This window comes from Myodes glareolus, chromosome 6 (genome assembly GCF_982192425.1).
Source record: "Myodes glareolus chromosome 6, mMyoGla1.1, whole genome shotgun sequence".
Lineage (NCBI taxonomy): Eukaryota > Metazoa > Chordata > Mammalia > Rodentia > Cricetidae > Myodes > Myodes glareolus.
Window position 1 is genome coordinate 97,780,768 of NC_142031.1, and position 16,238 is coordinate 97,797,005.

Genomic DNA, 16,238 nt, shown 5'->3' on the forward strand with positions numbered 1-16,238 from the left:
AGAAGGTTCCCTTTCAAGGCCCCAAGACAAGCTGTTCTTGGATATTGCAGGGTGACTCTATCCCTGCCCCCTCCTTGGCCTCCAGTTTTATTCCGAAATCTGCTCTTCTGAAGTCGGACACGTTTAATCTGTTAAATGCATAATTAGAGAGAGAGCTTGGTTGCAAAAATCACTTCCAGTCTTCCCATTTGTCCAAAATACTCTCTTGCTCGCACGGCGGAGAAATAGGGCAGACAATCCGGAGGAAGGAATAAGAACCAACAGAGGGAGGCGGGGCGGGTATGGTGCTTTTCTCAATGAATACTGAGGCCTCTGCAGATTTGCATAGGAGCAGATCTCGCAGCACCATTGGTTGGCAGATCTCGGAGGGGGCGGGGCCGGCCTGCGTGGGCTGGGCTGCTGCGCGGAGTTCACTCTGGAGTCCCGCCCTCGCCGAGGCCCCGCCCCCTGTCGGCGCGCGCTCGCGGCTCCGCCAGCTGCAAGTGGCGGGCGCTCAGGCAGATGCGATCCAGCGGCTCTGGGGGCGGCAGCGGCAGCGGTAGCTGGTACCTCCCGCTGCTTCTGTCCAGGGGGTCTCAGGGCAGCGAGACTCCTTCCGGCCGCCCCCTGGCCAGTTAACAAAACCTCGGGCGCTGCTGGTAGGTGAGGAGGGGGCTAGATCGTGGGCTCCCCTGCCCGAAACGCTTTCACTCCTTGGCTGTTGGTGGGGCTGCCCTAGTGCCAGGGAAGTGAACTCCTAGGAGCCAAGACGTTGGTGACAGCAAGGACGCTGCAAACTTACGCGGAGGCAGCAGGAGCCTCCTCTCCGCAACGCAGACCTTGCGTTCACGCCCAGAAGTTCAGCGTGCAGGGTGATCCAAAGACTTCCTGCAGCGGAGGTCACTTGAGGGGGCGCTAGAAAGCAGCCCCCTCCGATGGTCCTTCCCTAGACCTTCCTAGGGAAGGAGCGCGGAGGAGGTGACAGGAGCGGAGGACGTGGGCAAGACAGTGACCAGCCCGGAGCCAGGGTTCTCAGCCTGGAAAGTTGTGGAAGATTGGAGGCTGCGAGGAGAGCTCCGGTCGCCGAGGGCTCCTAGAACGGTAACTAATTGCCTCCTCCCTTCAATGGTAGTAGTTTCTCTGGTCCCTGAGCGAAGGCCACGACAAACAGGGGCGCAGCACTCCGAGCAGCTGCGAGAGGCTCAAGGTCCAGCTGTTGAGCCCAGGGTGTCTCACGGTCTCTGGACTCGCCCCTGACTTCCAGATCGGTTTTGCTGAGAACCCTTCTTGCCTGCTTGCAGCTTGGGAAAAGCAGAAGAATCGAGCTTACTCACAATCCCTGAGATCAAGAGGAAGGAACCTTTCAGGACTAAGGACTGTTTGGAGCCCCTTCCTGTCTTGGAGAGAGTGAAGGGAGAGCGAGGCTGGACCAGCGAGGAAAGGGAGTCTAATATAAACTCTAGCCCTCCAGCGGGATGGGAGCCCTTGGGCTCCTGTGGCTGTTGCTGCTGCTGCTTTCGGCAGCAGCCTCGGACTCCGGAGCTGCAACAGACCAGCAGGCGGGTTCCCCGGCCGCCGGGCCGCCTCTGCAGCCCCGGGAGCCACTCAGCTACTCGCGTCTGCAGAGGAAGAGTCTAGCCGTGGACTTCGTGGTGCCCTCTCTCTTCCGTGTCTATGCCCGAGACCTCCTGCTGCCGCAGCCGCCGTCCCCCTCGGAACACGAGACTGATGGACTGGAGGCGCGGGGATCACTGGCTCTGGACTGTGCCCCTCTACTCAGGCTGTTGGGGCCAAGGTCTGGGTTCTCTTGGGCAGAAGGAATCGGTTCGCCTAGTCCCGAGGTAGGTTCGACGCTGTCCAGGGTGCTGAAGGGAGGCTCTGTGCGCAAGCTCAGGCGAGCCAAACAGCTGGTGCTGGAGCTGGGCGAAGAGGCGATCCTTGAAGGCTGCATCGGACCGCCAGAGGAGGCCACGGCTGTGGGGATACTCCAGTTCAATCTCAGCGAACTGTTCAGCTGGTGGATTCGCTACGGCGAAGGGCGGCTGAGGATCCGCCTGATGCCCGAAAAGAAGGCATCGGAAGTGGGCAGGGAGGGAAGGCTATCCACCGCGATCCGAGCCTCCCAGCCCCGCCTTCTCTTCCAGATCTTCGGGACCGGTGAGCAGCTCCCACTAGAGTGTGTTGGGATTTGCATTTTTAGTCACACCAACTTGCAGCCACTATTAACGAACCCTTGTGCTTCTTTGGCTGTTTTTCATCATTCTTGAAATTATACCCACAGTTTCTCACTGTGTGTTTGAACATAGTCACTTCCCAATAGAGCTGTCTTCCCTCTTTAGTAACCAAGTTGGGAGAAAAGTTTCTCAGTGTTGGCAGAATGCCTTCCCCCGACTTACACATGATTTAGTTGTATCATAATTGGGTGCCCTCCGTCCTGGGCTCTGAGAATGGCTGAAATGCCCCCCATAACTCCTAAGATCCTAGTTAGTGTGGGGCTTCAAACTATCTCCCTTTCTTTCAGACTCTTGTTCCTTTCACAGGCCACTGCTGATTTGGGGAATGTGCTAGAGTTTCCCAGAGAATATAGAATTCCACTTTATATTGAGTCTCAGCCAACCTCCTGGCCCTGGCCCTCCTCCCCAGTCCTGGCTAGCCCAGAAGTTCCCTCTTCCTTAATTATTCATTCTGCTCCACTGGACTCCTTGTCCCCACTCTGTTCTGCCCTCTCAGACTCTGACTCTTCCCAGATGTCCTGGAAAAGTCCCAGGGGAACTTAGGGACAAGGGGCAGGAGAGTTGTGGAGAAAGGGATGAAAACCGATAAGGTTGCCTTAATTTGGGGGAGAAGCAATATCTGTCTTCGCTGCTGTCCTCCCCCACCCCCTCCATCTTCCCTGGGAGGCTCAGCCTGCATGGACATAGCAGCTGCTCCTGATGATAGTCTCTGGCGGGCCAGTTTCCCTGCAGATCACACTGCTGGAGGCGCCTGGAATGAGGTTTCTGTTTCATTTACTCCCTCATTTCTTCCCACATTTATCAAGTTAAGGCTGTGTGTGCAAGCACTTACTTCTAACTCTTCCACTAGTATTTTTTGAATGGCAAACCAGCGGTTTTGAATGAATGTTTCTCTCTTGAGACCACGGGGGAAGGACTTGTGAATGAATCGAATATACAATGTAAATGAATGAGAAAATCACAGAAAGAGAAATCATGGTTGTTTTTTTTTTTTAAAAAAAGAAGCCCACACTGATTCCATTGAGCGAAACTAGCTTCTTTTCTATCATTCTCATTCTCAGAAATAAATGAAGTTCTTATGCTCCATTGGTTACTAATGTTTAGTATTAATTGGATGGAAAGCATTGGACAGGGTTCATTGTAGAGGGACAACTTCTCCCATGCTAACACACATGCACACCACGCCCACTTACACTCAGTACTGTCCTGCAGCAGAGCTTCCGAGAAGCTGAGGGTTGCCTGTCACTGCACAGGAACTGTACTGGCATGTGGTCCTCAAGGAAAACAGAGGGCGGATCTGCATTTTAGCACAGGCATTGGTGGCACCCCTTAAAACAAGCCCTTATGATCAATGCTGGGATTTGTATTGTGCCTGGTGAAAGGCAGGGTCTGGTGGACTTGGCAGTGCCTTCAGTGAAATGAGGGGAGACAATGAAACTGTTGTCCCACTAAGGACACTGTTGTGAAGAACAGCTGGGCTTTTATGGCATTGTGGCTTCTGCGATTTATGTATGCAGCATTCTCTTTTAGTGTCCAACGCTTCTGTAATGGTGTAATGGATGTAAAAGTGACTCTCTGGGAAGACAATTTTCTTCCCCTTTCCTGTCTGAGCATTGCTGGAGCTTCCTCATCACCTCTTGTGACATGACCATTCGCCCCAGCAGTCTCTATCAACTGTTGTCACATGGTGACGGCAGGCAAAAGGGGGCCGTTTTCCAGTCCTGAACCTGCCAACTATAGACAGGCTGCAAAGAAACGATCAGTGGATATCTTGAGTCACATAATGCATTCGAAGAGCATACCACTGTAGTCGAGCCCTATGTGAAATCAAACCATGCTCGGGGAAAGCTTCATGTAGAAGGAGTGCCTCTCAAGAGCTCCTCTGCTAGTGGCTGCAGGGAAGCAGTGAGCATCCCAAGCCCTCCCTCAAGAGTGCAGTCCATTTGGCAGCAGGGCCAACACTTATGCATCATTTGACACATATAGAAGTGCTGGCTTCAGAAAGAGCCAGGATTCTGCCATTAAAAGACTAGAACTTTTGGCCAAGCGTTTTTCGGCGGGATTGAGATCAAATGGTTATTGATGGGATCAAATAAGACACTAAGTGTAACTGGATGAGCTCCCTGTGACCTCCAGAGAGACAGACAGCTTATTCAAAAGCACTTCAGGCCTTGTGCTCACACTTGAACAGGATGGCCTCTCTTGTCTCCGAGGACATGTACTGTCTGCAGTTAGGCAGCTCGCCACACAGGACTAGCCTCTTGCCTTACCTCACTGCCTCCACACACGCCCCTCCCCAGATACAGACTCCACTGCAGACCTTTCTGTGGAGTGGGCACATCCTCTTGCAACACACCACATTCTGTGTTGGGGGCAGCACTCACCACTGTGGCTCCATTCATCATTTTGTGTGGAAATTCTGGTTTACATTTCTGCTACTGGGATTGATCTTTCTACTCCTCTTGTTGGGTGGAATAGATGAGTTTATTATTTTTATATGGGCTCTTATTTATAGAATGGGACATTTACTTTTGTGACATAGGATCTTCGATTAAATGCAAGGAATATGGACAACTCAGGTTCTCTTTTCCAGACCGAGGGGCCCGTGGCCCTGCCTAGAGGGGAGCAATGGTGCTGATGGGTCTATGTGTGTGGGGGGGAAGTTGTTCTGCCACCCCTTGTTGTCAGTGTTCTGCAGGAACCCACTTGTGATAGACTGAAGATAGTTTCCTAAACTTAAGCAGGACCACGTCTAGGGAGGTGATAAAATGGAAAAGAACCCAGTAAGGACAAAGCTAAACCATTGTATTGCTTGTGGTTTGGGCTGCCCGAGAGGACAAAAGGATGCTTGAGAGTCTTTGTAATGAATGACATGTTTGTGGTTTTTCTTTGTGGATTACTGTGAATTCATAAACAGGATCAATGCTTCAAAGCCTGAAGCAGTTCCTGGGAGAACCCATTCAGAGAGGCAGTTGCTGAGATTCCATGAATGGTGATGTACTATCCAGAACAGTCCAAAGCTCCCAAAGAGGTCTGCTTGGATGCTTACACATTAACCACACAGTTCTGGCTTCCATCCTGGCTTTTGCAGGTGCTTTGAGATCAGCTTCTGTGATCTCACAAACAGAGCTGTAGAGAACGTTGCGGGATAGAAGGGTCTGTTTCCCAGACCTTTCCCATACCCACTTCAGGAAAGGAGAGACACAGCCTGGGACATTATATGTACCACAGAGGAATGTGGGCAATTTAGAGTAGATGCATGCAGTGCAGTACACCTGACCCTTGATCTGACATATTGTCTATCCGTTCTCATTTCACTTCTGAAAGAGGCAGAGAGAGTAAAGGAAGATGGAGAGGAAATTGGAGCTCCCAGGAGGGATATCAGTTATTTGAGGTGAATTGGGAGAATTGGAACCAGTCCAGAGAAGAGCAGAGCGCTGATTTAAGAGCCAAAAGGAGTGATTTATGATGAAAGATGAAAAGAATTAAATATATATGGCTGGATTAAATGGCGATGAAGGGAAAGCCATGGTAACAATCTCCAAATCTCTAAAGTGAGCGGCTGTTGGCGAGGACCAGGAGTTATTTAGTGTAGCCTTTAGAAGTAATAGGATGGGCCTTCCAGAAGACAACTCTAGGTTACACATCTAGAAATCTTATTTTCTGAAATAGACACTCCTCTGACTATGGAATGGAATCCCAAGGGAGCAAGCGGGGAGTCAGGTGAGATGGGGGCCAGACAAGCCACAACATTTGTAATTAATAAGTTCTGATGTTGCGAAACCACAGCGGGCAGGAGGGCCTGGATGAAGGAATCATGATATTTCTGGATCTCATTCCTGGGAGCTTTTTGAGTACTGATGTTTCCAGGGGGGAATAGAATTACTAGAGTATCTTTAAAGTTGGGAAATTTTTACAAGATTGTGAGTAAATAAAATCGAAATCATTAGGTTTGTTTTTTCCCTCAGTCCCCACATTAAAGCTTTTCTCTGGGGGATAGTCTGGTGGTACACGGGGAGTGGGGGCAGCAAGGCCCATTCACCAGAGGATTAGGTGTCCAAGACAGAGCCATAGGTGTGTGTCAGCACTGGACTGAGTCATTGGAAAAGGTAGAAGGTGACCAGGGCTTTAAAAAGATGAGATCAGTTCTAGGTTGAGTAAACCTCTACTGAATACTTCAAAATTCTTTAAGATGTTTTTAATGGATTGAAAAATATTTAATTTTTTTGTGTGTGGATGTTTTACCTGCCCACATTGTCTGTTTACCATGTACACACAGAGGCCAGAAAAGGAAGTCAGATTTCCTGGGGCTGGAGTTACAGACTGTGAACTTGGTGCTGGGAATTGAACCCTGGTCCTCTGGAAGAGCTGCTGGTCTTGCAACCACTGAGCTATGTCTTCAAAATCAAGTGAATTTTTGAACAGTGTCCAAATTACAATGAGAGAGGGTGGAGGGAGGGAGGGAGAATACTTAGGAGAGGTTCATATGCAGGAATCAGAGAGAATGCTATCTTTGATAGTGGACGTGTTTAGGAGGATGCTGGTCTGTTGAAGGGCAAGAGCGACTGACCTGCACGTATAGGGAGAGAATAAGAAATGCATTGGCAGAAATTTCCAGTGCTCTCCCACTTTTAAAGGTTACTGACTGGTGACCTCATTTTATGGGAAATTTCCCAGCCTGGTAAAGGACGGATCTCCTTCCATTATAACTGCTGTTAATATTCTTGTCTAGTTGTTTGAGACTTTACGACTCATAAATCACTTTCACAGTTATTATTATTTTTATTAATTGCACAGTAGGCAGGAAAAGTAACTGCTCTATTTTGTGAATGGACTGACTGGAATCCAGATGCTTGATGACACACTTCCAAGGTCATGTAAGTACAAAGCCATAGACCTGGAAACTTCAGTCTACATGGTGAGAGGCTATGGGATGTTAGGTACTGTACTAGGTGCTGACTAGAACCACACTTTTCCCTTGTCTTCAAATCAAGACATCATCTCATGGTGCATGTTATAAACTAGGAAGACATGTAGAACAGTGCATTGTGCTTGCCCAAAGGCCAGGCAGTAAATAGTTGGTGGTCAATAGCCATTACTTGAAGACGTACCTGAAAATCTGAAACTCGCTTTCCTCATTATAAAAGTGGGGAAGTGGCGATAGTTTCTATATGATTTTAAGGGTAAGGAGGTGACAATTCAGGCAATCACTCTAGAGATTAAATTGGATGATGCATGTGAAACCTTAGGTTCATGGCAAATGAGTTATAGAGTATACCATCAATATGAGTCACAGGTTTTCTTCACAGCGGCATCACTCCAGCTTCTGGTGCTCTACTCTGAGGATCCGCGCGCATTGGTACTTGTCCGAATGGTGCCCCTTGGAGCCATAGAACCCCCATGTGTGGCCGTTTGTGATGACCCTGATGACACTGTAGGTTCTCCGGCGATGAACTTCTGACTTTCAAGAGAGGCAAGGGACCAGAAAAGAGTGGCCATCATGGGAGCTCCTGTTGTCCCGCCCAAACTCTGCCCCTTTCGAAGGGAAGAAAGATCAGGTTGTGGGGGTGCCCCTCATTTTCAGAACGTGTGTCTTGTCAGAGGTCTTTGGACCTTGGATTCAGTCCAAGCACATTCACAGTCTGACTATTTGTTCTACAGAAACATCTGGGCCTTAACTTTAAGGAAGCATGAGAGCAGTCCTAGGGATGAACAAGCCCGCGATCACACAGAACAACAATTTCCTAGTGCAGATATCCCTTAACTGAGAGTCACCTGTCCAGCGGGTGCCCTGTCATGTCCAGAGGGGTGAAGGACCCCTGGTCTCAGGCGTCTCTTTTATTCTGGTTAGCTGGAGCTGTGTCCTTCTCTTCCATTGTCTGCCTCAGCTTTTGCACTGATGAGTGGGGAGGGTGGGAAGAGATGTAAAGGACCCGTTGGTTACCAGACCTGAGCACATCAAGAGCAGCTAAACCTTTGGGGTCCCGTGGGCACCTATAATCCAGGGATTCAGGTAGGCTTCCTCAGGAAAGCAGCACAGCCTTTAAAAGTCTATTCAGTAGCTAGGTGACATCAGTTAGGTGACTATTCAGTAGGTAGGTGATGGTTTTCATAAGCCATGACTGAGTCATCACCTTCAGAAGATGCCCGTGCATCTTTACCTCCTGGCTGTGGATAGAATATAACCAGCTGCCCAAAGCTTCTGTTGCCATGGCTTTCCTGCTCTGATGAACCACACCCTCAGACCGTGGGCTCCAAGCTGCACTGCACCCCTCCCTTCCCTAAGTTGTTTTTGTTATGATGAGGAAGGTCACTAATTACAGATGAGAAATGGAAGTGGAATGCTGGCCTGGTGCTGAGACAGTGAGGGGTGGGCAGAATCCCTCAGGAACTTTTTTGGCGAGCTGAATTTCTCAAAACCATTTTTCCCCCTTCAGAAATTTTTTGATGACTGTTTCCAGCTGGCTGTTCTGAGCCTGGGTCCTCACCCAGGGAAATTCTATCAGATTCACTGGGTGATATCATGTACATATTTTAGAAAGCTTGAGATTGCAGGACGGGACAGGAGGGCTCCCTTAGGACAGATCCACCCAAACACTTGGCTAATTAAGTCTTTGCCTTTGCTCCCTGCCTTCCTGGCTAAGCATAGACCTGGCTAAGCAGGTCTATGGAGGTAGGTGGCCAGAATCCCTTAGAGAAAAAGAAAGGCTAAAGGGGACCAGTGAAAATAGTGTGAGCGCAGAGGACACAGAACATGCAGGCAAGCTTCGGGGATCCAGGCAGGTAGCCAGAGGAAACTAGAAGGTAATTTAAGACACCAACTCTTCTTTTCCTTTTTTTTCACTGAGTTTTTCTTGGAACATGGGTTCATGGAGGTAGGCATAGATAAGGCTCTTTTGTAGATTTTTCCACATTATCAGCCTACATAATTAAAGTTAGTGTTCTGTGATGGAGAGAACTCTCCAATAGAAGCCAGAGGACCTAGAGCTTGTTATTGTAGTCATGAGTAATTAAATTTGAAGTCCTGTACAATTTATATAAGATTGTTGGTCCTTTGGGTCTTTAGGGAAGGTATTATGAGGTCTCCACTACCAGAGAAAATGTGACTATCAGACTTTTTTTTTTTAGGATTTATTTATTTATTATGCATGCAGAGCTCTGCCTGCATGTATGGCTGTGTGCCAGAAGAGGGCAGCAGATCTCATTACAGATGGTTGTGAGCCACCATGTGGTTGCTGGGAATTGAACTTAGGACCCCTAGAAGAGCAATCAGTGCTCTTAACCTCTGAGCCATCTCTCCACCTCCAGATGTTTTTAAATACTAAGTTCCTACTTTCCCAAACCCTGGCATTAGGAGCAGCAGTACAGAGTCTCAGATTTTGAGTCAGGCTTGGGTTCGGTCATCAGCATGCCATCCCTACATCCTTGCAGAGGTTCTATGTCCCCTGCCCAGGGTTTCTCAAAACAGTGGCCCTGCATTGAAGTTCTTCCAAGTTCCAGACTTTATTGTGTGATAAGAGATGTAAGAGTCTTCCTTTAAATAATAGAGATTTTTTTTAAAAGCACAGGAATGTGAAAAATTTCTCTTGAGAGTATAATCCTTGTGTAGTACTTGTTAATCGACATTTGAATGAAGCACTGCTCTGATAGAAACAGAAAATCCCTGGCATCAAGAAAGTTCTCTTGCATCCTGTTTCAACCATACCCACTCTCCATCCAAAGTAATGATTTTTTTTTCCTGATCCATGTCTTCAAATGGATGTGACAATTCTTGAACAGATAATCTCATGCCACATATAATGGTTTAGTGACCACTTTCAGACTCTAGAATCACCTGGGGGAGATGGTTCTCTTGGCATCCATGTGGGAGATTTTCTAGATTATATTAATTGAAGTGAGAATCCCATCTTAACTGTGGATGGAACCAATGCCTGGGCAGGGGATCTTAGACTGCACGCAACAGAGACAGTGAACTGAGCATGCCTTTGTCCACCTCTACCTCTGCATTGTGGATGTGATGTGAACAGTTGCTTCAAGCGTCTACCACCCTCCTCATGATGGGAGCATCACCAGTACAGGTGAAAACAAACTATTCCTCAGCGACGTTGCTGTTGTCAGGGCATTTTATCGTTACAGGCAAAGAATCCGGGATGCCTTTTGTCCTTTCTGTGACGGCCTTCTTTTACTGAGTACGATTTTTGTAAGATTCACCCATATTGTTAAAAATGTTCTCCTCTGCTTTTCTTGGTTTGTGTTTTGAGATAGAGTCTCACTGTATGTCAAGCTGGCCATAACTCACTATGTAGTCCAGGCTGACTTTTAACTTGTGATTTTCTGCTTCAGCCTCCTGAGTGCTGTTGTCATGGAGATATGTTTCCACATCTGGTCACAGTGCTCTTTCTTTCTTCTCTTTCTTTTCTTTCTTTCTTTCTTTCTTCCTTCCTTCCTTCCTTCCTTCCTTTCTCTCTCTCTCTCTCTCTCTCTCTCTCTCTCTCTCTCTCCCTCCCTTCCTTCCTTCCTTCTTTCTTTTTGGTGGCTGTATTCCTATGAATGAACATATTATTTATTTTTTCCCTTCCACGGTGTTGTCTCTGCAGGAGTCTCAGGTATCAAATAATCTATCACAAATAAAATGTAGAATATACCACAGGTCTGGGGTAGGAGATCTGTTTTATCACTTACTGGACCAATGCTATTTATTTTTCCTCTCTGTATACTTTAGTCTTGTCTTTGTAAAGTGATAAAAAATAATAGCTACTTCCAGGATTATTGTGAGAATTTTATAATGCACAGCCTGTAGAAAGGGTACCCTTGAAGAGTTATATCTAACAAATGTTAGTCCTTTCTCTGGCTCTTGATTGTGTTTCTTCCCTTCATGGCCATGCACGTTTCAAAGATGCTTCCTGAAGTAGAGAAGGAATATCTTTAATGGGGAGGCTGTTAGTCATGGAGGTGACACAACAGCTGAAGATTATGCAAGTTCTGTAACCATTTCAACAAATAATTTCACTTATAAATAAAATAGCTTTCAATAAGATTCTTATGCCTTATTCCACAAATGGTGCTGGCATAACTGGATATCAACATGTACAAGAATAAAAACAGATCCATATCTATTACCATGCACAAACTCAAGTCCAAATGAATCAAAGACCTCAACATAAAGCCAGCCACACTGAACCTAATAGAAGAGAAAGTGGGAAGTACACTTGAATGCATTTGCACAGGAGACCACTTGCTAAATATAACCCCAGTAGCACAGACACTGAGAGAAACAATTAGTAAATGGGACCTCCTGAAACCGAAAAGCTTCTGTAAAGCAAAAGACACCATCAACAAGATAAAACAACACCCTACAAAATAGGAAAAGATCTTCACCAGCCCCACATTGAGAACTGATCTCCAAAATATACAAAGAACTCAAGCAATTGGTCATCAAAAGAACAAATAATCCAATAAAAAAAATGGGGTACAGACCTAAACAGAGTACTCTCAAAAGATAAATTTAAAATGGCTGAAAGACATTTAAGAAAATGCTCAACATCCTTAACCATCAGAGAAATTCAAATCAAAACAACTCTGAGATTCCCTTACACCTGTAAGAATGGCCAAGATCAAAAACACTGATGGCAACTTATGCTGGAGAGATTGTGAGGTAAAGGTAACACTCCTCTATTGCTGGTGGGAGTGCACACTGGTGCAGCCACTTTGGAAATCAGTATGGTTATTTCTCAGAAAATTAGGAAACAATCTACCTCATGACTGAGCAATACCACTTTTGGGTATATAAAAGGACACTCAATCAAGGACATGTACTCAACTATGGTCATAGCAGCATTGTTTGTCATAGCCAGAACCTGGAAACAACCTAAATGCCTCTCAACAAAGAATGAATAAAGAAGATATGGTACATTTTACAATGGAGTACTACAGAGCAGAAAAAAAAATGACATCTTTAAAATTTCAGGCAAATAGATGGAACTAGAAAACATCATACTGAGTGAGGTAACCCAGACCCCAAAAGACAAATATAATAAATACTCACTTATAAGTGACTTTTAGACATAAAACAAAGAAAAACCAGACTACAATTCACAATACCAGAGAGAGGACCCTGAGAGAGACTTACATGGATCTAATCTACATGGGAGGTAGAAAAAGACAAGATCTGATTAAATTGGAGGAGTGGGGATCATGGGAGAGGGTAGAAGGGAAATGGGGAGGAAGGGAAATGGGGAGAAAGGGAAGGGAGTGGAGAAAAATGTATAGCTCAAAAAAAAAGCAAAGAAGATTTTTATGCTTAATTAGAACATTAACCAATAAAGCAAATCATTTAGTCAGTATGTGATTTTGCAAATTCTTTGGTTTTATACTTGATGAGACAGAAAACCTTGGGTACAAATATGATTATATTTACAAGAGAAGAGAAAGACCAAAAATGGCTGAGAACGAGAGAAACATGAGTGAAGAAATTGAGAGAGAGAGATGTGCAAGAGGCAAATCAGGAAAATAGGGGTCAGGAATCACTTTCTGGAGCCAGGGATGCCTGGACACAGGAAAAGACCAAAATGATGATTGATGTAGAGTGGCGAGCAGAGCAGGGTGAAGGAGCATAGAGCTGTTTCTGTGTGGGAAGGATTCTGACCAGATGTCAAGAACTGCACTCCAAATTGAGGGTGTGGACCATACAATGATGATCATCTGTAGCTGTATGGAGATGTAAGTCACAAATACAAATGCGCCTCCTTTAACTGTGCAGATGAATTTGTTTGAGAAACACACACGTGCAATTACCAGCCTAATTAGGATCTATAGCATTTTAATCCTTAAAGGTCTTGGTAGACCAGTTTTCAAAATAAAAAAAAATAATAATTATTTGAGAGTTTTATGGCATGTTAATTGATCCTATTCACCCTCAACCCCTCCCCTTGATTCCTTCCAGATCTACCCCACCCCCACCTCTGCATTTGCTAATGGCCTTGCATTCTTTCTGCTCCAAGAAACTTCTGAATTGATTTCTGTCCTCAGCAGTTTAGTGTATCCTAGAGGTTCCCATGGATGGGGCATACAGCCTATATCTGTGGAGTTCATCATCTTTCACTTCAAAGATTTAGCTTATTATATGCCTTTGTATGTGTTAGTAGCTTGTTTCTTTTCATTACTGAATTGTATTCCGTTGTAAGAACATACAGTGGTGGGTTTATCCCAGGCATCACTTGATGGACATCTCCTGTCTGGAGCTCTCATGAATACAATTGTCAAGAATATTTTACGTATAAGTGATTTTGTGTCACTTCTTTCCCATCCATTACAGAGTTGTTGGAGCACATGGTAAATTTATGTTCATATGTTCAACTTTATAAAAACACATCTGCCAACTTGTTTTCGAAGTGATTATATCACCAAAGCATCTCACCAGTATTGAATGTATTCCTGAGATTCAGAATGTTGTGTTATTTGTTCTGAGACAGTTGTGGAACATCAGCCCTTCTCTAAGAGCCTTTACTTTGAGTTTGTCTGTAGAGTCGCCACTCGGAGGGACTGGAAGCAGAGGCCATTCATTCCGAATGACCACATTTACCGTCATTCTCAAGATTTCTCCTTAAAGCCAGAGCCTTGCTTGTGTTGTGCTATAGTAAAAGTTGCCTTTGGTCTTTGAAGAGAGGCAACAGTGATTTTCTCTGTTTTGCTTGGTGTGAAGGGGACCATGACTTGTTTCTACTGGAGTCTTAGCTTTTGACATCTCTGTGAGGCTGATCCTGCTGGAGGCTCATTATCATGAAATTAGAAGAAAAAGAGGAAGAGAGAGAGAGAGAGAGAGAGAGAGAGAGAGAGAGAGAGAGAGAGGAAGAAAAAGAAGAAGAAGAGAGAAGAGAAGAGAAGAGAAGAGAAGAGAAGAGAAGAGAAGAGAAGAGAAGAGGGAGGGAGGGAGAAAGAGAAGAGAGGAAGGAGGGAGAGAGAAGAAAAAGGAGGGAGGGAGAAAGAGAGAAGAGAGAGGAAGAGGGAAGGAGAGAGAAAGGAGGAAAGGAGGGATGGAGGAGAAAGGAAGGAAGGAGGGAGGAAGGAAGGATATGGAGGTTTCTCTTTACACTTTTGGATGACAAGTCCCATTTCTCTGATCTCCTGGACAGGGAGAGAGGGTCTCTGAGTGTTTTACCCCCTGCGGTCACATCCCAGCTCTTCAGGGACTTGTCTTTGGATCACAGAGACAAGAGAAGAGAGATGAAAAGGACACTTACCTCCAAGTATGTTGCCTGTCCAGAGCTCAACTTTCTTATTCAGGATTCCTTGTTTATTTACTTTTCAGAGCCCCGAACCGTTGCTTTTTTATATGCTGTCCTGCAGTTTTAGGTTGTAAAAACCAGGATAAATACAGTTTAGTGGGTTTGTGCCACCTTGGCTGTGTATTGTTTTGTTGAGAACTTCTATCTGTGATGTTTTTTAATATTTAATGTGTGTTAGTCCTTGTTTAAATCTTCCTGCTTTTGTTCTCTGAAAGTGTCTTTGCTGTCCTTTCATTTCGGATGGCCGTCTTCACTGAGTATGTTTGGGCTGCGCACACGCCAGTGCTGCTCCTCTATTGTTATTCTTTGTACCTAGCTTCTGAGGAAGAGTCAGACTCTAGCCCATGGTTCCTGTGATGTCTCGTCCACCCTTCGCTTCCCTTAGGATTTGTTTTTCATGACGGTATGTCAGCCATTTGCTTAATAAGGTGGCTTGATGATTTTTCTGTCTGAAATTTATTGAGAGACTGGATTTGGAGGTTTATATTTTTCATTACATTTGGAAATCTTTTTGTAAGTACTGTGGAACATTCCAGCACTGCACTGTATTCCCAATCCCTTATTTATTATTGATTTTTACTTTGAGATAGGGTCTATAAGTTAAGTTACCTTGAACTTTCTCTATATTCCAAGCAGTCTTTGGATTTTTGATTCTCCTGCCTCAGCCTCCTGAGTAGCTGGGATTATAAATGTGAAACACAGTTCCAAGTTCACATTTGAAACTTTTTCTAATATTTTTCTTGATTCTACCTTTTAGAAATCCAATGATAATCCTATTGCACAATATATGTTGCTACATTATATAAAGGATCTAAGGTTTTTTGTTTTTTGCTTTTTCAAGTCAGGGTTTCTCTGTGTAACAGTCCTGGCTGTCCTGGAACTTGCTTTGTAGACCAGGTTGACCTCAAACTCACTGAGATCTGCCTGCCTCTGCCTTCCAAGTGCTGGGTTTAAAGGCATGTGCCACCACCGCATGGTTTATTTCCCCAGTCTTATTCTTCCCGTGTCTGGTTAGCTTTTTTTGCATGTCTTAGGATTTATCCTTTGATGTTTGGGACTATTTGATCAGCTGATGAAGTCAATCCACTCAGTGCTTGAGACACTTGCTTATTCCCGGCTCTAGATCTTACTTTAATTTTCATTCCTTCCCCCTTTCTGCTTAGGTTTTGCTATATTCTTGAGCATATTTATTATAGTTATTTTGGAGTTCCTTGTCTTAATTATATCAACTCTACATCTCTATGTCAGTTCATATTGATTCTCTTTCCTTTGGTTGTACGTCACATTTCCTGTCTTTATATAGGATAATTTTGTACTGGGTCTTGTTCATTGTGAATATTACATTGTTGAGTATGGAGATTTTTCTGTTTTCATTTAAAGACCATTGTAGTGTCTTTGACAGTTTATTTTTTTGCTCATCAATCTGGTTCTAGCAAAGATGATCATCAAACTTTTACGAGGTAGTTGACTTAAGCCTTTGTTTTATGGTTAATTTAGACCAAAATTGATGCTTTAGGGTTGCTATGCTGTGAAGAGACACCATGATCTGGCAACTCTTATGAAGGTAAAGGTTTAGTTGAGTCTGGCTTATAGGTTCAGCATGGCAGGTAGCGTGGTAGGGAGCAGGCAGACATGGTGCTGGAGAAGGAGCTAAGAGCCCTACATCCGGGTCAGCAAGCAACAGGGAGAGAGAGCCACTGCTCCTGGCTTGAACTTCTGAAACCTCAAAACCCACTCGTAG

At 45.2% G+C, this 16,238-nt stretch overlaps 1 protein-coding gene across 1 annotated transcript in view; it reads left to right on the top strand.

Annotated features, from left to right (window-relative positions):
- Positions 1-595: 595 nt before the first annotated feature.
- Alk (ALK receptor tyrosine kinase) overlaps positions 596-16,238 on the top strand; it is a 721,983-nt gene continuing 706,340 nt past the window's right edge. The window contains exon 1 of the mRNA XM_048431162.3: positions 596-2,136. Within this exon, the coding sequence (XP_048287119.3) occupies positions 1,455-2,136 (682 nt within the window). The 5' untranslated portion in view covers positions 596-1,454. The remainder of the gene's footprint in view (positions 2,137-16,238) is intronic.